We start from the raw sequence: 24,877 nt of genomic DNA, 5'->3' as shown, positions 1-24,877 counted from the left end.
GCAGCTTCACGGTGGGTGCTCAGCCCACAGCTCTGGGCTCATTCTGGGAGCTGATTGCTTGGAGCAGCCTTGGGAGGTGAGTGGGTCAGCTTTGAGAAAAACATCCCAAACATCTATTAAATGGCTATTAAATACTTCCCACTCCTTTTGCAGCCCATGTTAAAGGAACAGCTAGGTAATAACTGAATAAATTCCCATTAAAACACAAATATAAATGCCGTATTTTATAATTATGGGGATAGAGTGATACCCAGCTCATGGTTGGCTTCACTCTGGCTCTATTGAGGAACACAAACAGTTCACTCATAGTGATTTTTGTAGCAACATTCTAAATATTGAAGTATTATTTCCTTCAAATTTTTGGTGTAACTTTTAATATGACTATCATCAATCCCAGGCTAATCAGGAATAAAGAGAATACAGTCCTTATATGTTTTTATGTGACATTGTATGTGGCATGACTACTTGCAAGGAGGACTCTTGGAATCTAAAGGCAGAGAAACAGAGGTGTAGAGGACCTGCCGTGCTATCCTGGCTCTTTCCTCTTACCCAGCAGCTCTCCCTTGCACTCTCTGGGTGCTGTGCTGGCAGCAGGTTCTGGTCCCTTTGTGGTGCCCCCGAAGTCCCAACCAGCACATTCCCAGTTCCCACCAGTGCTGGCAGTCCCTGTGACAGGAGGCTGCTCCTTTTCCACATGGCACTGACAGGAGCTCTGAGGCAGTGCACTCCCTCCTGGAAGCATTGCATTGGGCAGGGGATGCTCCATGAGCTCCCTTACCATCCTACACGTTGGCACGGACCTTCCTGATGCATCCATATGTTCTTGGTCGTCTTCACTTACCTTTCTTTGCAGGGATGAAGGCAGATACCTTCCTGGGGCTGCTGCTGATCCTCAGCCTGTTCCAGGCATCTGTATCCTCTTCCTACGGTATTGTCCTTCCCTCAGGGTTTGCAGATCAGGGGATTTTCTGAGGGGGAAAGATCAAGTTATGTCTGGAATAGACTGTCACTCAGCAGCATAGCCCTGAAAAGGTGCCAGAAGGGGCACAGTTTGTACCTCCTGTGGCACCAATCTTGGCTCTTTCAGGTTTTTACCATTTCACATTCTGCCTGATTCCTTAAAATCAGGTAAAGGAGATCAGTTCCCAGCACTTGTCCATGCCAGGGTCATGGAACCAGGGTCTCCCTCCCTGTGCCAGCACCTGAGAGAGCTGCCAGGGCCTGTGGAGTGTAGGGATGGGGCAGTTACTCTCCCTCTTCCAGCCCTGAATCACTGCTCCAAAATATATGGAGACCTCCATCCATCTGTTAATTTACAAGGTCAAATCCTTATGAAAAGCACATGCCTGGCTTTTCATTTGCCTCAAATGGTGGTCCAGGCAATAATTTTTCTCATCAGGATTGTCCAAGAGTTGAGCTCTGGGCTGATCTGGGAAGGTATTTAAAAGAAACTGGAGAGATTTGGGAGATATTTATCCCTTTGTTGTTGTTGCTATTTTCTGAAGTTTTTTCCTCTTTCCCAGAAACTGTAGGAAAGTGCTGTCACTCAGAGAAGCCCTCAGGGGTTCTGACCCATAGCCAGCAGATGTGGGAGATGAAATTCATTTTGGGAGCTCCCCCCAGGGCAGGAAGGGGAGTAGTGAAAATGGCAGGAGGTTGCAGGAAGGACTGGGGAAAGACGTGGGGAAATCAGGCTGCTTATAGAATCAGAGAATCCCAGAATGGTTTGGGTTGGAAGGGAGCTCAGAGTTCATCCCATCCCTCCCCTCCCCACCATGGGCAGGGACACTTTTCACTATTCCAGGTTGCTCCAAGCCCCATCCAGCCTGGCCTTGGACACTGCCAGGGATGGGAGAGCCACAGCTGCTCTGGGCACCCTGTTCAAATACTCTGCTGTGAAAGGGCAGCACAGATGGTGCCCGCACCTCACTATTTGCGGCTGTTTGAAGCCTCCACTGGTGGAGGGATTCTCTTCATACCCAGAAGAGACTCTCAAACTTCCCTGAGGAATATATTTACACGCAGATCTCTGGAGAGTGAGCAGCACTTGCCTCCAGCACTGCTGTGTCTCATTCCCAGGTGGAGGAGGCACAGGGATGCTCCCTGCCGGCACCCTCACCTCTGCTCCTCCCTTTCCCTGCTCAGATGTGCCGCTGGAGCTGTCGGACACGGCCCTGCTGAGCAGCGTGGCCGAGGCCCGGCAACTGGTGGATGCTGCCTACAAGCGCACACGGGAGCGGTGAGAGCCGGGCTGGGGGTGGCGCGTCCCCTGTCCCTGTCCCCTGTCCCTGCCCCCTGTGCCTATCCCTGTCTCCTGTCCCCTGTCCCTGTCTCCTGTCCCCTATCCCTGTCTCCTGTCCCTCTCCTGTCCCCTGTCCCTCTCCTCTCCTGCAGCTTACCCCGCCTCTCCTCTTCCCCACAGCACAGGGACAGTGGGGTGGGGAGCTCCGGGAGCACAGCAGGCTCTCATCCAGCTTTTGGCTGCTCACCCTGATTTTACACCAGTCTGTCGGGTCACTGGGAGCTGTGACCTCTTCTGTCTGTTTTCAAAGAATTACAGAATCCTGGATGGTTTGGGTTGGAAGAGATCTTAAAGCTCATCTCTTTCCAGCCCCTGCCATGGGCAGAGACACCTTCCACTATCTCAGGGTGTTCCAAGCCCCATCCAGCCTGGCCTTGGACACTTCCAGCTCCTCTTAGCACCCTGTACCAGGGCCTCCTATCTTCACAGCTGCACCTGATGGTATTTCTGGGCTCTGTTGCACCCCTCAGGGCTCTGAGCAGGAGCCCTGAGTTGAGACCATATCAGGCTCCTGCGTATTTCCAGTGATTCCTTCCAAGGGATGCAGCAAACAGCTGGATGCTGCAGTGAGGACATTTTGTGGGGCTCCCAGCCATGCTTTGGGAGTGTCCAGCTTCCTTCCAGCCCATACCTGTTCTCTGCCAGCAGCCACGCTCTGAATCCCCTCCCGGGCTTAGGGACTCCTCCAGCTGAGAGGAGGCTCCAGCAGCTTTAGGACAGGGTGGCCTGGAGACATCTGAGGCCTCCAGACAGTGAGAGATATTGATGATCTGGATAACAGCTGAGCGAAGTTTGGTGCCTCATGGATGTTATTTGCCTTCTGGCAGGTATAGCTGGGCAGTTTCAGGAGCTCCCTTCCTGCAAGTCTCTCTGCTGCTCTGTGGAGGGTGCTAGGAGCAGCCCTGGCCTCTCGCAGTGACTCTCTCCAGCAGTTCAGACTTAGGACATGCTGTGCCTGATGCTCAGGTGTGCAACTGCAGCATCCCTGCCCCTGATCTATTTCAGATTTTGGTTTCCTGTCCCTTGCAGCATAAAGAAGAACCTGCAGAACAATGCCTTGACCCCAGCAGAGCTCCTGAGATATTTCAAGCAGCCAGTGGGGGGGACACGAGAGGCTGTCCGGGCAGCGGATTATCTGCAGACCACCCTGAGCCTGCTCAAAGAGAGGCTGCAATGGGCTGTGAGGGGGGACTTCAACGTCACAGGTAGGATCCCCCTTTGCTGGGAGCAAGGCCGAGGAGGAGGACACAGGGCTTGGTCACTGGGGCTTGGGAGGAGTGAAGGAAAGGGGGTTGTGGTGGGCTGTGACAAATCTTTCCCATGTGGCTGCGGTGAAGCAAAGCTGAGTTATTTTTCTGTGCTCTTTTTTCATCTTAAATATTATTTGTAGGTTTTTCAGTTAGTGAAAGTGTTTTGTGCACCTACCTGGTTCCTTCTGCTGTGTGGAGGTTCAAGTTCCAATTGGTCAAAGCTTGGAAGGCTTTGGTAGATATTCTGCTGCTTCAGCAGGGAATGAGCAAACCCAGAGATGACTCCCAGCAGCTTGACCCCAAGGAGGGCAGTTCTTCAGCCAGACCTCAGACAGCACTGAAGTCACATCACAGACACGACACTGTCCAAATAGAGAATGGGGAGATGTGAGAGGACGTTTCAGCATGTGTCTGGAGGAGCAACATCCTCTGTGAGATGGAGTCAGGCAAGGCCAGGCTGCTGAGAGGAGGCAAATCAGGGCCACTGAAAGGAGCAGCTCAGGGACACACAGGGAGGACTCCTGCCATATACATATGGGGATCATGGAATGGTTTGGGTGGGAAGGGACCTTAAAGCCCCTCCAGTGCCACCCCTGCCATGGGCAGGGACACCTTCCACTGTTCCAGCTGTTCCAAGCCTCATCTAGCCTGGCCTCAAACACTTTACCAACATTACAGTAAAGCACTGGCAGGATAAGGCACATCATGGAGTGCTTTGGCTTTGCTCTGGGACAGGATGAGTTGGAAGGTGATGGCAGAACTGGCTGTGGAAAACTCCAGCCTCTCCATCCAGGACTGATGCTCCAGTACCACTACAGAGCCCTGCGACGGCCACCTGGCTGCCACCTCTCGCCCACCTGCCCAGTGGCTTTTTAAACCATGCTGTGACCCAGACTGTTGGTGGCAGCAGTGACCAGGAAACCTCAGAGGGCTGGGGCGTGGAGTGAGCAGCAAAAGCCAAGAAGGAGCATCTTCCCTGGGAGAGCTGGGGGTCAGCCTGGAGAAGAGAAAGCTCTGGGGAGACATTAGAGCCCCTTCCTAAAAAAGGGCTTATAAAAAAGAGGGAGGGACTTTTTACATGGGTAGATAGTGACAGGAAAAGAGGGAATGGTTTTAAACTAAAAGAGGAGAGATTTGGATTATGCTAGGAAGAAATTGCTGGCTGAGAGTGTGCTGAGGTTGTCCAGAGAAGCTGTGGAAGTGTCCAAGGCCAGGCTGGAGCAACTTGGGAAGGTGTCCCTATCCTTCCCAAGGGAAGAGAGTTGGAGCAAGATGGTCTTTAAGGTCTCTCCAACCCAAACCATTCCATGATTCTGTGATTCTGTAAGACTTTTCTTGTTAAACTCTGCCACTTAACTTCCCTGCAAAGGGAAATGTGCACAGCAAAACACAATGCCCTCGGTGAGCCCAGCCACAGGATGGTTCTTTTCCAGGCAGCTCCAAGCAGGGGTGACACACATTGAGAGCTGCTTCCAAGGGAAAAAACTTGTAACAGCCCCTAGGATAGCTGTGACTGCATTTTATGGTGGATAAAAAGGGAGAGGAGAGGAGAGGAGTGCCAATACTAGAAAACCATTCTGCTGCTGTATGAGCCTAACATGTGATTATAAATAAGATCTGACCATAGCTTTGCTGGGTTTGATGCTTTCCAAACCAGTAAAATTATCTGTTGCTCAAAGAACATCCTTGGCATGTCTTCGAGCAGGAAGAGTTAAATGACAGCACACTGCGGTAGTGCAGATGGTGCTAGGTACAGGTACTAGGTACAGGAAAACCTTTGCAGTGCCAGTGTGCTCCTGCATGGTTTTTTTCTCCCTTATTCCTTGCCAGACTTGCTGACTCCAGCTCAGGTGGAGGTGATTTTCAAGGCCACTGGATGTGACCAGCAGGATAAGAAAATAAATTGTCCATCTTCTGGCTACAGAACCATTAGTGGAGAGTGCAACAACAGGTGAGGGGCTGTGTCAGCAGGAGGGTGGATGGGTGGGTGGATGGAGGGATGGAGGGATGGATGGGACAGGAGGAGAAGAAATGGACTCAAGTTGCACCAGGGGAGGCTCGGGTTGGACATCAAGAGGAATTTCTTCCTGGAAAAGGTGGTCAGGTATTGGAATTGCCCAGGGGGCTGGTGGAGTCCCCATTCCTGGAGGTGTCCAAGGAAGGACTGCATGTGGCACTCAGTGATCTGGGCTGGTGGTTAACTTAAATTTTTCTATAGATGGATGTCGAGCATCCTCCATAAGTAGAACTAGACCCACTTCTCCAGGGAAGATTCGCACAGGCACCTTGTTTTAGAATTTCACACTCTAGTATTTCCTAGTAATGTGTGGAGCTGTTAATTCCAGTCCTGTTCAGAAGGTTCCTGGTGTTGTACCTGAACCAGCTCTTTGCCAAAACAGGAGGAGCTCCATGTTGGGGACAGACTCTTTGTCTGGCCCTGCCCCTTGGCAGGGTCTCCAAGGGTTTCCTGACCTAAATCCGTACTGGGCATGATCTAGCCATCTCTTTGCCCCACACTGTGTGGGAGGAAATCTGGGCAATTAGGCTGGGAGAGAACCTCCTGCACCTCCCATGGCTGGAATGGGGAATGTGGGAGACGTGGAAAATTGCTGAGCATGGGGTGTTTTATAGGGACAGTTCAGAAACATTCCCAACAGAGCTGGGAAGCTCCTGGGAGCAGCTGAGGCAGAGGAAGGATCTCAGCCAGCTCTTCCTGCTCCAGGGTGCTTTAGCCTTCAGGGGATTGTATAAGAACAAAGGAGAGACCTTCCTGCCTCCTTCCACTTCAGGGGGGGGATGTGGGCTCTGGGATAAGGACGGGTCCATTGCACCTGATCCAGACCTGAGGGGAAGGTGGGCTCAGCTGTGCTTTGTTTCTCCACTGCCTGGGGCAGTGCTACACCCCCTGTGGGTGAGAGGCCACCACAGAACACACTTTGGCCATGCACTCCAAAGAAAGTACATTAGTACTCTGATTAAGGATTTAATGGTGTATTTGTCCTGGTTCAGAGCAAATTTGGGAGAGAACCTCCAAAGGGGTTCCTCTAGAAAGCAGATTCAAGCTGCCCCTCTCCCAGCCAGTTCGGGAAAATATTTCCTTGGAGAAAAGTGGAAAAAACCTTAATTTAACAGGCAAAGCATTCACCAGCACAAAAAATAGTAATAAAAAAAAAAAACAACAAAAAAACCCCACAAAAAACCCCAAAAAACCCCCCAAAACAAAACCAAAACAAAACAAAAACAAAAAACAAAACAAAAAACAACCCCCCCCCAAAAAAAACAAAAACAAAAACAAAAAAACCCCCAAAAACCCCAAAGAAAACCTAAACCAAATATTAAACAATAAAACCCCTTGCTGCTCCAAAAGAGATGACAAACTGAGAAAGTCCCCTCCCTGGGGTGCAGTTCAGCTCACTCAGGCTCTTATCAGTCCCTCCGGTGCTGGAAATGTTGCGGGCCAGGCCTGGCCTAGTGGGCCACAGGTGCCAGCTGCCGGTGCTCTTCTGGGTGTTCAGTCCAGAGCAGGTTTAAATAGTTCTAAAGAAAAAGAAAAATTACAGACCAGAGAACTTCTCTACCTCACCTAGCTAAAAACTGACTAAAAAGCAAAGGAGTGCTCTGTCCCGCTGTCTCTCTGTGCTGCAGACCACACAGTCCAGGAGCAGAAATGTGGAGGAGTGAGTGCAGTGTCTGAAAACAAACTGCTGCTTCTTCTCTCCCCACCACTTTGCTCTCAGAACCAATCTTAAAGTGCAAAACTTATTTCTGGGCTAAACAGATTTATGGGGATACGAGCATCATAAAGCCACTCTAGGACATCTAATCAAACTACAATCATAGAGTCACAGAATTGTTTGTGTTAGAAGTGATTTTGAAAATGTTTAAAAGTCATCTAGTCCAACCCCCTGCAGTGGGCAGGGACTCTTCATTAATGACCTTCAAAAAATCACCCAGCACAATAACCTCACAGTCCAAATCTCCCAATTTATGTTCAAGACCATAGGTAATTCCATTCAAAGGCTCCTCCCCTTTTCCATGGTGTTCAGCTTCCAACTTTGTTTTCCAGCCACAGTCCAAGGGCCTTTTTTCAGGCTGGATGATATCAGGGGCACCTGAGTTCTTGCCTGGGAGAAACTGAGAGTTGGGGCAGATTATTAAAGGTCTTTTCCAACCTAAACAATTCTATGATTGTTGTTGTTGTTGTTGTTGTTGTTAATCCTGAGGTTTACTGATAGCACCAAACCTACAGAGCTGCAGCAGTTCCCCAACCATGGCATGCTCTCATTCCAAGGTCCATGTTTCTCCATATCCACAAGCTCTTGGCTCCAACTGTTTGCTGTTTTTCCATTGCCTCTGACAGGAGGAACCCATCCCTAGGAGCTTCCAACAGAGCCCTGGCCAGGTGGCTGCCAGCAGAATATGAGGATGGCGTGTCCGTGCCCTGCGGGTGGACGGAAGGAAAGCGTTTCTCTGGATTCCCCCTTCCACTGGTAAAGTTTGTAACAGTTTCAGAACACAGTGTCAGGCCTAGGGATTGTCAGTTCTAGGACAGAGTGCAGGCACCAAAGTGCTCATCCACTACCTGGAATTGTGGATCAGGTTAAAGGGGCTTAGATTCACCAGCTGCAGGGTGATGGTCTGAGAATATCCAGGGGAATCTATTAGGAATGCTTTCTAAGTCCCATGTCTTCAGGAAAAGCAAAGGAAAATTAATCAGATTGCTGCAGAATCACAGGAAGAATACAGAATTACACAATATGTTCTTTTAAATTGAGTGCATTTAAGCCAAATTATTTTACTTACCTTTTTTTATTTGGTCTGTGGCTGATGTTTCTGAAAAGCAATTATGCCAGAAGATAAAGCGAGCCAGGGAATCCCCAGAACAAAAAATGTATGACCAGAAATGCTATGTGGGGGTCCCTGGATGGGTGAAGTGCAGGGGTTGTGGGTCTCATGGCACCTGGATGTGATCAGGGACACTGTAAGGTGGCTTTTGGTCACTTGAGCTTGGTGCAACAGCTCTGATGAGGAGGAGCTGGGGTTGTGTTCATGGATTTCTTGTACTTCCTAACCTTCCTCCACAGCACTGTGTCCGCTTTTTCTGTAGTAATACATGGAGGTGGGAGAACTGTGATTGCTGAGTAAGGGATGAGAAGGGAGGAGGACTTCAAGATAATTTTCAGAAATTCCCTGGGGCTATTTTTTCTACACTTCTATTAAAAAAAAAAAAAAAAGATATTTTAAAATTTGTTTTGTCTCCCTTTCCCTGGCTTGCTTAGCCATTTCCCCAAGTCCATCAAGGGACAGTCTTGGCCTGGAGGTTCAGAATCCTGCCTAGAGTCAGAGCAGCATTGTGCTCAGCGAAGGGCACTTGGTGATGGTGACACATTCCTGCACAGACAGATTTGGGGTTTTTTGTCTGCAAAGCACAAGAAGTGTCCTGGGAATTTCTGCTGATGACCCTGCAGCTGGGTGCACCCATTCACACATGTCATTTCCCACCAATGTGTTCTGCCTCCACCCCTGCAGGTCCGACAAGTGTCCAATGAGATTGTCCGGTTCCCCCCGGAGCTGCTGCGGATGGACCAGCAGAGATCCCTCATGTTCATGCAGTGGGGCCAGTTTATTGACCACGACCTGGATTTCAGCCCAGAAACCCCAGCCAGAGTCCCCTTCAGTGGTGGGACAGACTGTGACACCAGCTGTGCCAAGGAGCCTCCCTGCTTTCCCATCCAGGTACAGGCAGCCTCCTTCTTCCAGGGGAGGAAGGGAGAGGGCATCTGCTTTCCAATCAGATGTTGGTGGCTCTCACGCTCCTTGGCCGTGGAGGAATATCCTCCCAGAACAGGCCAAGGAGGTCAGAGCACTCTGTGTGGTAGCAGTGCTGTGTTCCAGGGGCAGTCCCTGGGCTCAGGCACAGGCACAGACTTTGCCAGGTTTCCAGGCATTTGGCCATCTCCCTCAGCAATGTGGTTTTTCTTTGGAGCTGTTGTGCAAAGGTAGCTCAGGTGATGCCAGGAAAACAGGAAATGTCACAGACAGACACTGGGGAGTGTCAATACCCCAGAAAATCCACGGGACTTCAGTGTTCTTTGCATGGGACAAGGGAGTGCTGAGATCTCCCAGCAGTTCCTGTGGCATTATCAGAAGTCACATCCTGGTCCTGCTCCAGCAGATCACAGAATCACAGAAGCATTGGGGTTGGAAAAGCCCTCCAGGATCATCCAGTCCAAGCTGTGCCTCACCCCCACCTTGTCCCCAGCCCACAGCACCGAGTGCCACGTCCAGGACTTCCTTGGACTCCTCCAGGGATGGGCACTCCAAACCTCCCTGGGCAGGCCCTGACAGTGCCTGACCACCCTTTCCATGGGGAAATTCCTCCTGATGTCCACTCTGGCCCAGCCTGAGACTGTTCCCTCTCCTCCTGTCCCTGTTCCCTGGGGGCAGAGCCCGACCACCCTGGCTGTCCCCTCTTGTCAGGAGCTGTGCAGACCCATAAGGGCCCCCCTGAGCTTCTTTTTCACCAAATCATGTCGATGTCCCTCCTGCAGCCCTGCTCTCCCACCTCTGAAGTTCTGCTACAGCTCTGGCTTCTACATGTCCTCCTAATTCCTCTCAAGGAAAACTGTGATGGGATGAAACATCACTGAGTGTTTCCCTGACATACATTTGAGAGTGCTGGAAGGAAGGGTCACAAATACTGGATGACAATTCTCTGTGGTGTAGATATGGAGATAAGAAAACTGAGCGTTAAAGATGCAGTCAAATATATTTATCTTCAGGGGAAAGACTTTAGGAATCCATAGGACTCATGAATTTTCCTTTTCTCCATCTGCAGATCCCACCCAACGATCCCCGAATCACCAACAGGAGGGATTGCCTCCCTTTCTTCCGCTCGGCTGCGGCCTGCCCGCGGGGCCGGGCCGTGAGGGAGCAGATCAACGCGCTCACCTCCTTCCTGGACGGCAGCGTCGTGTACGGCAGCGAGGCCGCCGTGGCCGAGCGGCTGCGGGACCGCGGCAGCCAGAGGGGCCTCCTGGCTGTGAACCACAACTTCACCGACAGGGGCAGGGCGTACATGCCTTTCGGTCCCATGAGGAAGGAGCCCTGCCTCAAGGCCAGCGGGGCAGCTCGAATCCCTTGTTTTCTTGCAGGTGAGTTGGGTGCTTGCACCCCAAACCTGGAATCTGCGAGGCAATTCCACCATCTCCAGCTCACTTCTTTAGTTATTTTTCTCATTTAAATAGAAAATGGAATGGAGCAAATCATGAAAGACTGAGACAGGCTGTGCTAGGTAGGAGGGTCTTCACCCTCTCCAAGTCTTGTTTGTGAGGATAAACCTGGAGTGAAGGTGTCTCATCCATGCTCAGCAGCTCTGGTGTAGGGCCCAGAGTGCCCAAGCAGGCACAGCAATGGCAGCCTGGCCTGGAGGCAATGGCTGGTCTGTACTTGTCCTTCCATGGCTGTCTCCATCCCAGCAGGATGGGAACAGATGTGCAACTACTGTGCTGGGCCACAGCAGGAAACATTTGCATGTCCCTGCTGCACTTTGAGAGGAGCTCGGATCCCAGTTGGAATGAGGATGAGGCCAATACCAGACCAAGATGGCCTTTTAAGGTGTGTTCCCACCACTGTGAAGGCTGAGGGAGTACTGGGAGTACTTTCCACAAGTCTGTGGGACCCCAGAGAGGGATGCTTCTGATATACCTCATGAATTAGTGTCTCCATGGCCTATTTTTTTTGGAGAGCAGGACTTCTCAACTGACTCTTGCTGGCTCTGGCCACACCAGGATGCTTGTGGCAGTGCTGGAGAAAGTTTCAGGGCACAACAGATCTCATCAGCTGGGGAGCTGCTTTCCATTCCCTTGGCCCCTTTCATATCTGGCCAAAGTTCCTCTGAACATCCCCGTGGTCCTTGGAATCCATCAGCTCTCTCCGTTAAAGCTCATGGTGTTTCTCTCTCCCTCCAGGCTCCCACAGCATTCCACCTGTCCCACATGTTGTTCCATGTGTTCACCTGCTCCCCCAGTTCTGTACAGGTCTCTCCTTGGTGAGGACCATGCAGGACCTGCGGCCAAAGGCAGGTGCTCAGTGAGAAGCAGAGTGGGCAGGAGCATCAGATACTTCCCAGGAGGGGCTTCTGGCCCCTGCAGACTCTCAGCAAGGAACAGTTCCTGTTCCATGGCTGGAACAGATCCATCAGTTCTTTTATGGGAAAGTTTATCAGTTCAGGCTGCATCGGAAGCGCCTTTGAAAATTCAGTGTCTTATTTGTGACTTTTCCGGTCCCTGAGAACTGGGAGAGCCCATGTGCAATTGCCTCCCAGGGCTCAATGTTTCCTCCCAGAGCTCTGTTGGAAGCTCTGGCTGGATGCATTCTGCTCAGGGAAACCTCACAGTGCTGCATTTGTTCCTCCTTCCGCAGTCCCTCACAGGCAGCCTTTGAGAGTGGATGAAAAGGGCTCTGTGCCAAGTGCAGGAGCAAATGCCTCCATTTGCTGTGGGACAAGGGGACTAAATACGACATATTTACTTTTCTCTGAGTGCTTGCCTATGCTCTCATCACCTGCTTGCTCTTGCGTTTCCTGCCCCAGATGTTTGAAGAAGGATTTGATATTTTATTGTGATGCTGTTTGTTTTTTATTCCTCCAAGTTGACTCATTTTGCTTTTCCTTTTATTCCCCAGAGAGCCTGTTTGTGACTGTCACCTTGCTTTGGCCGCAGTTTCAGCTGGTTTGAAGGAGACCTGCTGAGTTTCAGAGCTTCCTTGGCCATCTTGACTTCCCTTTGCCCATTTGCATTTCTCTCTCGAGCTGTGAGACCAAACATCTCTGATATGGGAGCCTGGAGAACACCTACTTGTATTTAACTTTTTAAGTTAATGCTCCCAGCCCTTCACTGAAACTTTCCCCACCTCTCTGTTATTCTCAGCACAGCCAGGACAGGACCTGGCTTTTGTTGCCTCAGCAGAAATTCAGCTTTTGCCTGGTGCTGTCCAATCTTCGGTTTCCCTCTACTCCTCTGTGTTTCTTACCCACTTTCTTCACAACACAAATATTGAGACATCTAAAAATTCCTCTGTGTGTGCTTCCCAATGTGACTTTCCCATTCCAGTGTCATGTGTGCCTCTCCCAGGTGACACCCGTGCCAGTGAGATGCTGGAGCTGGCCTGCATGCACACGCTCTTCATGCGAGAGCACAACCGCCTGGCTGGAAAGCTGAAGAGCCTCAATCCCCACTGGAATGATGAGAGGCTCTACCAGGAGGCACGAAAGATCCTGGGAGCCATGATCCAGGTACTAGCCATCATCCCACCTGTCCTGGCTCTGTCTGCAGTCTCACAGGGTTCATATGTTAGATTTTGCTAGTGCAGGGTGGCCAAAGGGTGCAGGATTTGGGGAAAGAATTTGGTGAGAGGACCAAATTCTTTCCTCCAGCCCCTTTTGACCAAAGCAAAATCACTCAGAGATACCTTAAATGACAATCACAGAGGGGCCTCCTGAATGTTTTGTATACCTCTACTGTTAAATTTACAAAGTGCTTGATGAGGTTTTTAATGGCACATTTTTGTATGAGGAACAGACAGAAAAGTCAGAGGAAAAGCTTTTCTAACTGGTGTTTTGTACCTGATAAAAATGGTCCTGGAAATTTGGAATAAAATTCCTCAGGTTGTGAATCCCTTCCTCTCAATGATTCCCTGCCTATGGCAGGGAATGATCTTAAAGGTCCTTTCCAACCCAGACCATTCTGGGATTCTATGAAGAGGCCCCATGTGCTGGCGGAGCCAATCATGGTGTCTCCTTGGGACAGGGCTGCACCCTTTGACCACCCCACACAATCTTAACTAGCTTGACACACCACCCCAGCCTTGACCCTGAATGGGATCCTGGGGTCACACAAGCACCTCTGTGCTTGGGAGAGCCCTCCCAAAGTCTCTTGTCCAGCCTCCAGTTTTGAGCAGGAATGGCCTCAAAGCTAGATGAGGTTTTACAGCTGGCAGGAAAGCCTGGATCCTATGAGAGAAAGGGACATGAGGTTTCCAAAGGCACTGCACCTCCTTTGAAGCCTGTCTTCTGAGCTGGTTTAACAAAAATAAAAAGCAGGAACATCAAAATGTTTATGTTTTTATGCTGTCCATTTAAATATTATTGTATTGTTGAAAAAACATGTTGGGCAAGGCAAACATTCAAAGGATTGTCCAAAAAGCATCATCTCCATCATTGTGTTTACATCAATGGTTTCGTCTTCATGCGGTATTCAGACAATTAATCAATTTTCTCCTACTGACACAGAATTTGATTTTTCTTTTTTAAATTATATTGTGCTGCCTCCTCAATATCCCAGAGAGACAAGAGGGCAGGACTGGAAATCTCTGCTGTGGGAGGACTCAGGGAGCTGCCCGTGGGTGGTGCTACCCCCCATTATCTGCCGATGTTATCTTTGCTATCTGAAGCACGAAGGGTGCAGTTCTGCCTGCCTGATGGGAGTGGTGTGGTTACAAGGAGCCAATATTGGGGAGGATTTGGCAGACTTTTATCTTCACAAAATCACAGAACCAATTAGATTAGAAAAGACTTCTGAGATCGTTGAGTCCAACCTATTATTATGTTGCTCTGACCTGCCAGAGTGTTGTGGCAGAGAGTACATGAAAATTATCTTTTCTTCCACAGAAGCTGATGGCCAAAACATTAACAGTTCACCCTTTCCTTGTTTCCCCCTAGATCATAACTTACAGGGACTACCTGCCTCTCCTGTTGGGATGCAGGTTCCACAGGCTCATTCCTCGCTACCGGGGCTACAATGAGTCTGTGGATCCTCGGATATCCAATGTCTTCACCTTGGCTTTTCGCTTTGCTCATGCCTCAGTCCCACCAACAGTTGGCCGCTTAGATGAATATTACAGACCCATAACTCCTGAAATTCAGCTCAGAACCTCCTTCTTTGCTGTCTGGAGAATCATTCAAGAAGGTAAATCCTTTTCTGCAGTGTGGGTTTATTTAATTTGTCCTTTTTGTCTTCTCTGGATGAACTCCTGCTTTGCCCAAATTTAAAAGTGTTTTGTGTTCAATGTATTAAATGGCCTTTACTACCAGCTGGAGTTGTCCCAACAGAGCTGTCCCCTGTAGATGAGGGCAGCCCATCATGTTCCAAAGTGGTCTGATTGCTTCATTGCTGTGGCCTCGAAGAACATTATTCAAAGTATTTTCTTCTTAATCCTTTAAGTGCAGGGAAATTGATTCTCATGTAGTAGCTTATAATTAAATATGAGCTGTGCTCACCTGTCTGGGGCCTCTTAGCCACATGCTGTCCTCCCTGCATTGCTCCCATGTCTCTGCTTCGGGTGGAATTGATCCTAGTTTCCCTGTGCCACCTCTACAGGTGGGATTGATCCCTATCTCCGGAGCCTCATGGCCAACCAGGCCAAGCTGATGACGCAGCAGCAGATGGTGGTGGGCGAGCTCCGGGACCGGCTCTTTGAGCAGGTTGAGAGGATTGGGTTTGATTTAGCTGCACTCAACATGCAGCGCAGCCGAGATCATGGCCTTCCAGGTAAGTCAGCTGTGGGAGCAGAGCTTACAAAGAAAAACAAGTGGAAATCAGGCGTTTTTGTGATTAAACATTGAGAAGCTTCTCCAGTCCATGCTTGGCTGAAATTACTCAGGAGTTGGATTCAGTGATCCTTATGTATCTCTCCCAATGCAGGATATTCAGTGATTCTCTGATGTTCTTTCCAAAACTTTTTCCTTGTTTCTGAATCACCACAGGTAACTGGGTGGAGGTTGAGCACTGAAAGCAAAGCCTGGCTGAAGCTGCATGAGAGACATGGAGGCAGAACACAGGGCATTGCACAGACCAGAGCTTGGTGTTCAGTGATTGACTTGTTTCTATTGTCCAAGTGAAAAAAAATGGTAAAATAGTTCAGCAACAAATTTGCAGGAGTGGAATTAGGGCTGTAAGTCCCCTGTGACTTCTCTGCAACCACCTGTAGGGTTCAGCCCAGCCACGCATGACTGGAAGAGCAGTTTCCAATATGTAAAGAAAATCTCATCATAATTTCTTTACTAAATCTGTGTCCCAGAGAAAAAAACAACCAAGCATGTCAGAACCACTCTCAGAGCTCTTCAAGGTGCAAAACCAGTGTAATGGCATTGCAAGATGGTCTTGAGAAATAGATTGTTGATAGCACTTCAGAGCTGGCTCCTGAGTGGGTCCTTGCATAACAGTGTCATTATGCTGAGGTAAGAGCCCAGAGCTGCTGTGTAAGCAACATCCTGAGAGATATGATAGGGCTCCTGTTTGAAACTGGGATGAAAACTGAGCTGGATCCATGGGTTTTAAGCCCAGTCAGAGGCTTTGCAGTACATCCAGAGGTATCATCAGCTCACAGGATTGCTCTGCCTTGGCCACAACATAAGGTTGTGATTTTTCCATGCTTTATTGAGGAACACCATCATGCAGACCTGATCAGAATCACAAATCCTGGGTTTCCAGACCTGACATGGTGGGAGTGACATGTATTTCTAGTGAATTTGGGCTTAGCTTTAGGTCTCAACCCACCTATGAGTGCTGTACTCCTTTATATTAGACATCCACGAAGGTGGTGATGGCATAACAAGGTCAAAACCCCTCCTTAATTAATTTTCTGATTAAGCAAATTCTCAGTGTTATGGAGTTGTTTGATAGTAGTGTCATCTAGACACCATATGCTGTGTCTTTTGCTCCCAATGCTCCCTGTTTTTAGACATAAGACAGTAGGTTTGGAATGGATATCAGGAAAAAAATTTCCTGTCAGGTTGGTGAGGCCCTGGCACAGATTGCCCAGAGAAGCTGTGGCTGCTCCATTCCTGCAAGTGCTCAAAGCCAGGCTGAACAGGGCTTGGAGCACCCTGGGATAGTGGAAGGTGTCCCTGCTCATGGCAGTGGGTGGAATGAGATGAACTTTATTATCCCTTCCAATCCAAATTGTTCCATGATTCGATGACATCCTGCTTACAGCAGAGGTGTTTGTTGCAGCATCATCTCATATCCTCCACCCAGATGCAGAATTATGCACCAGTTGTGGCTCAGTGGATTTTTGGCTGTTTACAGACCAGAAAAATTAGTCCAGCTGGCAAAATCTGGTGGCTGAAGTAACTTGGGCTGTGTGGAGTGGGTGGCTTGTCCCCATGGCTGGACAGGGACCAGCTGTGGAGAAGGACTTGGTCATTCTCCTGTTGTACAGAGAGAGGGGCCATCAACATCTTGTCCAGGTTCTCTTTCAGTGAAGTCAGCGTCAGTTGCATCCCTGCTGAGTGGAGGTGGATGGTGGTGGTACAGCTCCCACCTGCAAATACGTGGCTCTCCAAAAACAGGCAGGGGGAGCTGGCTCTGGAGGAGTGGGAAGGCAGTAGCATTAACAGAAATATAGAAAAATGTTTTAAACATTTTCGTGCCTTACTGGTGTCCCAGCTTTGGGAAGGAGAGGGAAAAATCTTTCTGGGGGGTGGGGGGGGGGAGTAGTGCATCACTGTGCTATCTGCTCTGACATTCAACTACTTGCAGGTTACAACTCCTGGAGAAAATTCTGTGGGCTCTCACAGCCCTCTGGAGTGAAGTCACTTGGGCATGTGTTGAGGAATCGGAACCTGGCAAGGAAATTCCTGAAGCTCTATGGGACACCAAAGAATATTGACATCTGGATTGGGGCCCTTGCAGAGCCCTTTGTGAAAGGAGGCCGAGTGGGGCCTCTCATGGCCTGTCTCATTGGCACCCAGTTCAGGAACATTCGTGATGGGGACAGGTAAGAGGAGAGCTGGGTATCCCAACCCCAGAGCACAGGGAGTCTGGAGTTTATGCAGATTTCTTCACGCAGATATGAAAACTACTCCAGTTGTTTGTTGCTTTTTTTTTTAATACTCCTTCAAAAGTTTCATTCTCTTTGTAGTCATGTTCTTATTCCCTGTCTGATGGTTGAGATCCTAGGCTGAGATCTCTTCCCAGCAAAGTGATATCTCACTATTTCTTCTTCCCTCCCCCAGTTCTGAACTGGAACCCTCAGCTCTGACATGTGGCAGTGTTTGATCTTTGCAGTGATGGATGTGGTGGGTTGGGGTTTTCTTGTCAGCCAAAATCACTTCAGCAGTGCTGAGGTTTCAACACACTTGATCTCCTCCTCCTCCTTGAAGTTGCTCAGGGGCTTCAAGTACAGCAGTGAGTTACATTCCCCATTTTAAGCTGGAATTCTGAAGCAAGATCCCTGTACCTGCCAGCAATATTGCCTGAAAATGGGATCACAGCCCATGTTTCTGGGAAACACTTCTGCTGAGAAAGACTTAGTACGAGCTCAAACTCCAGGATGAGGAGCTTAGGGTCAAACAGTCTGTTGCACATCTAGAAGTCCTGTTCTTATGGCAGGAAACAAGCCCTTTTCTAAAAAATTGAATAATTACAGGGCTTGTTCCAACATGGCACTCATTTGGCTGTGACCACAGCCTGTGCAAACTTTCCTATTTGAAAGAGGGTTCCTGTGCCTTATCTGAGGACAATTAATTCAATTGCAGCTTTGTTACCTATCCATGGCCAAAAGAAAAGCAAGGTAATTGTGGGAATCTTTAAAATCAGAGGGTTTTGGGAAAACTGCAAAAGTCGGGCCTCAGAGACAGCAGAACTGTCATTGGAGCTAAGCAGTAGTCATAGGATTTGTCAGCAGAAAAATTATATAAGAAGGAGAAAAGTAAGGACAAACAGAACAATGGTCTGTGTATTAACGCTTGGATAGAATAACTCATTAAACTACAGCAAAGTATATCTAGCCAGATGCTAGGAAGTTCTAAGCTTAATAATGGAGCTCTTTGCAATGTATCTTAAGGCTTACAAGCAGGTCTTTTATTTGAAAGAAGCGAGCATTGTTTTAACCAAAGGTATGTGTGCTTCTAGTGATTGGACAGAAGTACTGTCAATATGCTTTTGCTTTGTGGGATTGGTCAAAAAACTTTGCAACTAAGTTGTAACCTTAAGTTCTTTGTCTGCTGCTGGAGATGTGAGCTGATGGCATCTTCCCATTGTCATAACCGTGTAATGAGACTGATGCTGGAAAACACAACAACTTGAGACTCCATCCCCAGCAGCCCCGCCCCTTTTGTGATTTGTACACAGACCCCAGCCGGTGATAAATGGTGCCTGTGTGAGCATCGAACTCACGACCTTCCAATTGTGAGATTGACAATTATCCAATTGTCAAGTCAGGGCTCTTGATTTAAATAATAGAAATTCAAATTTGTTCTTGGCAGAAGAAATTAGTGTTAATGGGAATTAATATTGTGGGAGTCATCAATGTGAAGAAGGCAGAAGGCAAAAATCTGTTGTGTCTTCTTTCTCCTTCAGGTTTTGGTGGCAGAACCCTGGGGTTTTCACTCCTCGCCAGCGCTGTTCACTGGCCAAAATCTCCTTGTCACGAATAATATGTGACAATACCCACATCACTAAAGTATCAAGGAATATCTTCCAGGCTAACAGATACCCCCATGGCTTTGTGAGCTGCAGTCAGATCCCAAAGCTGGACCTCAGACCCTGGAAGTCAAAGAGCACCGAGGAGCAAGGTAGGATCTGTGAACTGCAGCAGGTCATGCCTGCAGACACCTGTGAAAGCCAGACCCCGGGGTTTAAAACTGAGCTCCCTAACATAGAGCTGGACCTCTGTGCCAGGTACAGCTTTAGATGCTCCAGTTCACCAGGTGTACTTAGAGTGGCTCGTACAAAATGCAGATTTTTTTGGCAGAGCAAGCCAAGTGCCCTATTCTGAGATTTTTTTCTAACAAGGAAAGGCTGAGGGAGCTGGGGCTGCTCAGCCTGGAAAGGAGCCCCAGCTGAGAGGGGCCCTCAGCCCTGGGTGTCCCTGTGTGCAGGGAGGGGCAGAGCAGGGCCCGGGCTCGGCTCCAGGCCCAGCAGTGGCACCAGAGCCACGGGCAGGGCCTGAGCCCAGAGCTGCCCCTGCCCAGGAGGCACAACTTCTGCCCTGGGCAGTGCCCAGCCCTGAGCAGGCTGCCCAGGGAGGGGCTGGAGTCTCCCTCAGCGGGGATCCTGCAGAGCCCTGTGCACACAATGCTGTGCCCTGTGCTCTGGGATGGCCCTGCCTGAGCAGGGAGGTGCCACCAGGGACCCTCTGGGCCCTCTTCCAGCCTGAACCGTTCTGGAATTCTGGGATTTTTTTTCTGATTAATAGACTTCCCATTTAGTTCTTCACTATTGATGCCAGGGTTTATTCCATGGGAAACAATGCCCAGACTGGGAAGGGTGCTCTCTCTGTCTGTCTGTCAAGATGCTGTTTGTCAGCACATCCTTGTAAGGCCAAAAGCAACTCAGCATTTGAAAATTAATTCCCAGTCTATGGAAGGGTTTCTGGTTTTGATCTCTGCTTGTACAGTTGTCACCTATTTTTACACTATTTCTCTCACCTGCCTTTAAGATTTGTAAAATTCTTAAGATCTTACTCCTTCCAAAATGCTCCCTGAAATCCCTGGGAAGTAGATGTAGGAAAGAGTGGCTCTCCCTGGAGAAGTACAAGCCGTTCCAGTGTATTTTCCAAACAAAACATCCTTGCTTTCCCCTGACAGTACAGTCCTGCCACACTCTCATAATACCAAGTTTTGATCCCTCCTTTCCAGCCTAACCTGTGGAAACAAATCCCACAAGGTATCAGGGAGGTATGTCAGGTTCTTATCTATTAACACAATGCTTTTTATCTCCTCTAGAAAAAGATTCTGGTGACTTTAAATGCTGAATGTTGAGGATTTCCCAGATGTCCAGACTTGGGAAGCTGCCAAGGTGGATTATTAATTTTTACTGTGTTTATGCTTTCACTGTGTGCAGTGTTTGGGCATGGTTCTGTCATTTGCTCAGCTTGATTTGCATGAAGCCTGAAGTGGGATGCAACCCAGGAATAAAAGAACTTAATGAAGAGATATCCCAGATCTGTGAAATCACTCAGTATCACAAAGCCAAGTGAAATGAGTTGTCCAGAGGCTGATCCCAAGTCACGCCAGCTGCTGGCTTAGGCCATGGAACCACACAATCCTTCACCGAGATTTACCATCAAACACATTTTGGACCTTTCTTTTAAAATTTTCAACCCCCAAAGAATGATCAAGGCATTGGAATAACAGTAGATTTTTGTTCTTCAGTTTTTTTGTTTGAAAGAAATAAATTCATCAATTTTCAGAGAAAATGTACTAATGGTAGAATGCCTCTGACAGAAGAAGAAATAGCTGTCCTGCACCCCAAACACACTGTCCTAAAATCCCCTGTGTCAGGTTTTGCTCCAATATAGAAGGAAGAAATTTGCCACATGGGTGAGAGTTTTCTCACTATTATTTTCCATAGTCCAGAATGCCCAAAAAGTCCTCTGATGTGACAGAAACCTGTGACAAATTATTCCTGAGGCCTGGCATGAGCCAGAGTGACTCAGCACTAACCTCTAGAGCTGGTGGGATGTGGCCTGGCAAAGATAAAAACAATCTGAACATACAAGAAAGTAGTAACTATTCTGGTTTCAATCCAGCTTTTCCCCTCTTCCTGAAAGGGATCAAACCCACTTTCTCCTTCCTCTGTAGTCTGCTATATTCCTGTTATTGCTTAATAAATTGCAATTTTGGGCTGAGGCCAAAATGTTCTTTGCATTTCATAAAAGGTGCAGCAACCATCCGTGTGTGGAGAATGGTGGTAGGTTTTCTGTGGGAATATTGGGAAAGGGCAGTTCCAGAAGCTGTGTGTTGTTAATGAAAGAAGGTATTTCTTGCTGAAGCCTCTGACCCCAACTCCTGTGTGAAAGTCAGCACTGATAGGTGGGAGGTATTGACTGGGGTGTCCCAGTCTCTCCAGCTCTGGTTTGCCACTCCTGGTTGTCTAATTGTGGCATAGCCGTGTGTCTGCTCAGCCCATCTGGGACAGAGTATCATTCATTACCTGTCAAATTCAGCAGTTCCCCTCTGGGGGAGGATGTGACTGGCTCAAAAGCACCCGCAACCCCTCTGTGTGCACTGAGCACAGACAGTGGATTTTTTCTTTCTAGCCAAGTTGAAATCTGGACAATTTGACTTAGTTATCAACTTGATCAAACATATGCAATGCTGGTATAGCAACATGGGGACTATCCACAGGGTGCCTGGCATGTGCCTGCCTTGGCCAGTGGAGCTCCTGAGGTGGGGGCTGCCTCCTGCAGGAGCTGGGGTGGGATGGTTTGCCTTGATCAACCTCTGCTGCTGGTTTCAGAAGGGCATCTCTCCCTCCCAGTTCTGTTGAGGCCTCATTCACTTTCTTTCCCACCAGCAGCCGCCCCCAGCTGGATGTCCATCCCAAGTTCCTCCTGTCAGGTCCTTCTCCCAATGCCAACTACATTTTTCCTCAGTGGATGCCCACCAAGGTGGTCAGTGGGGTGCAGAGACAGGCTGAGAAAGCTGGATCTGCTCAGTCTGAAGAATGAGAGTGGGAGTGGTTTATGTCTCCCTAAGAGACATTATTTTCTGTCAGACCTGTCTCGATACCAGAGAAATCTTGATGAGCCAGAACACCTTTTCTTGTAAAACCTCTTCTCTTGTCATTACAAGCACTTCCAGCCATGCCTTTGCTCATAAATTGGTCTCTGAAAGGAATCTGTGCCTTGTAAAACTGAGGGTTTATATGGATTCATTGTGGAGCTGCAGCCAGAGCATCCTAAGCAGTTTCCTCAGTCTTGATGACCTTTCTCTAATATTTTTATCCTGGAATCCCTCTGAAGGTTTTAATATCAACCTTAATGCCTCTAAGTGAGAAGTAAGGGATGAATTCCCTGAGGAGTAAGGGATGAATTCCCTGAGGAGTAAGGGATGAATTCCCTTTTGACCTGTTCACACTTTGGAGGCTGGTGTCTTTTGCTGTCGTTGGCCAGACCCAACACTGCCCTTTGATAACTTACCTTAGAAACATGGAATATCCTGAGTTGGAAAGTCCAACTTCTGGCCCTGCACAGACTCTCCAACAATCCCACCCTGTGCCTGAGAGCATTGCCCAAACACCCCTGAAGCTCTGGCAGCCCTGGGGCCATGTCCATTCCCTGAGGAGCCTGTTCGGTGCCCCAGCACCCTCTGGGGGAAGAATCTTTCCTGATATCCAACCAAACCCCCCAGCACAGCTCCAGCTGTTCCCTTGGGTCCTGTCCTTGGTTACCAGAGACAAGAGGTTGGTGTCTGCCCCTCTGCTTGTTCCAGTCTGTTTCAGAGTAGATATTTATGCCAGCAATTTTCAGTGGGAATCACTCCCATTTCAAAATCCAGTCCTCATATTTTGTGTTGGAACCATTGCTTTGCATTTGGAAATCATTGTGATCTTCAGCTTCACCAAATCCTCTCTCTCACACATCCCTGTGCTGACTACAGTCCATCCTCTTCTGAGCCTTCATATGGTGAACAAGACAATTTTCTTGGCCTTTTCCCACCACATTTTCCCATAAAGAATCAGTTTCCCTGCCTCCTCTCTCTCTTCTAGCCAATGTGTGGCTGAGCAGATCTGGGGAGCGGGAGAGTCATTAAAACTTGGTGACAAAAGCTCACGCTGTGAGCAAGTCCCTCATCTCCCTATCTCAGATTCACTTAAATTAAGCCAGGTCCTGGAAAAGGTGCAAAGACCCAGGGGCAGAAGGGAGTCACCTGGGCATGGACACACTTGGTCTGGAGACTGGGATCTTCATTGGAGCTGCGGTTTCTGAAAACACCTTGCAGGTTAGGCAAGAGCTGACTCTTCTGAAATGGGAGCAGGATGGATCCAGGTGCTGGGTATCCTTGCAACAGGAGAAAATTACAGCTGCAGACTTTGCTTATCTGTGGGTTTGGAGCCTGAATGTTGTGTTAGATCTGAGCTGCCTGTCTGTCCATGGTGAATTGGGAACGTCCTTGGCTTTCTCCATACTCATCAGAGACACCAGCTGTTGGAATCAAAAACCTCCTTACTCTGCACAGCTCCTGACAGGAGGGGGAAGCCAGGGGGAATTTGGGCTCTGCTCCCAGGGAACAGGGACAGGAGGAGAGGCCTCAGGCTGGGCCAGGGGAGCCTCAGGGTGGACATCAGGAGGAATTTCCCCATGGAAAGGGTGCTCAGGCACTGCCAGGGGCTGCCCAGGGAGGTTTGGAGTGCCCATCCCTGGAGGTGCCCAAGGAAGGGCTGGATGTGGCACTCGGTGCTGTGGGCTGGGGACAAGTTGGGGATCAGGCACACGGTGGGTTCAGTGATCTTGGAGGTATTTTCCAACCTCAGTGTTTCTGTGAAGTCATTGAAAATTGCTGACAGTGAGTTAAAATAAACCTTTCCAGTGGTCTGTGAGCTGTTGTGAACTTGCAGACTTCCTTCCTGACATTCTGGGTGGATTTCTATGTGCAGAGTTGTGTCAAAGATTTCTTCTACAGCAGGAGCCTCAACAGCACCCTGTTTTGGAAACTACTGCCATTAGTGCAAGACAGCCATTCCACTCCTTTCACTGGCATTACATTTTAGGAACCTCTTTCTGGTAGGTCAGGATGAACCAGTTGTGCATCAAATCAACCTCGTCCCAGTTGCAAAAGACCACAATTTTGTGCAGATGAGATACAGGAAAGGTTGACAGACATAGAAAGGGAACTGTTTGCTGGATCAAACCTTGGAGAAGCTGAAAGAAGCCATGGTTTTTTTCTAAGCACTGTCTTCCCCAGGGACCTGGTCCCTGCAAGCACCAGTTCAGAGGGTCCCAGTGTGCACACATGGGGCTCTTGTAGTGTCCATGTGCTGGTGCAGGGACAGTTCAGAAGCTGTGGAGAAGCTCTTTGCTTTGGCTGCCTCTGCTGTGGTTGCAGGGAAGCCTTGGGAGAGCTGAGAGGAGAGGCTGCAGTCACCTCTCTTCAGTTTTCCAATGAAAATCAGGAGAAGAAGGGTCCGTGGCTAAGCTGGAGGAGCAGGGAGCACAGGCAATGTCTTTCTATATTATTAGGTCTTTCCTCAATTTCTTCAGGAAATATCACTGAGTTTTGCCCATTTTACTGATGTTAAGGATTTGACTTTGTTCTTTAGGTTTTAGGTGATGGTCATTGTGGTTTTATGGGTCCTTGGGCTATTCCCTTTTGAGAATCTGCAGCTCTCAGACCTGGCTGGAATTGAGAATCATTGCTCCTTTGAAGTGCCAGCTCCTAGAGCAAGGCCTGGTGTGCAAATGATAAATCATGAAACATTTGTTTTTCAGCCCAGTCATTCTGGCTATTGCGAAGTTCCTTTTCATGCAGTTGTTTTAGGAGATGAAATGCAGTTGGAGCTGTCCCAGCTGTCCCATGCTGTCTGAACATGCATCTGCC

The 24,877-nt window shown here is 48.8% G+C and overlaps 1 protein-coding gene across 1 annotated transcript; it reads left to right on the top strand.

The window, feature by feature from the left end:
- The first annotated feature begins 855 nt into the window (after positions 1-855).
- Positions 856-21,194, top strand: LOC136565060 (eosinophil peroxidase-like). The gene is made up of 13 exons (XM_066563478.1): positions 856-928; positions 2,146-2,239; positions 3,332-3,507; positions 5,383-5,503; positions 7,913-8,042; positions 9,082-9,288; positions 10,391-10,706; positions 12,687-12,847; positions 14,273-14,519; positions 14,931-15,101; positions 17,094-17,331; positions 18,915-19,129; positions 20,282-21,194. The coding sequence occupies exons 1-13, from the start codon at positions 856-858 to the stop codon at positions 20,308-20,310; spliced, it is 2,178 nt and encodes a 725-aa protein (XP_066419575.1). The 3' UTR covers positions 20,311-21,194.
- The last annotated feature ends 3,683 nt before the right edge of the window (positions 21,195-24,877 follow it).

This window comes from Molothrus aeneus, chromosome 20 (assembly GCF_037042795.1).
Source record: "Molothrus aeneus isolate 106 chromosome 20, BPBGC_Maene_1.0, whole genome shotgun sequence".
Taxonomy (NCBI): domain Eukaryota; kingdom Metazoa; phylum Chordata; class Aves; order Passeriformes; family Icteridae; genus Molothrus; species Molothrus aeneus.
The sequence above is the reverse complement of the archived record's forward strand: the minus strand, read 5'-3'. Positions and strand labels throughout refer to the sequence as shown.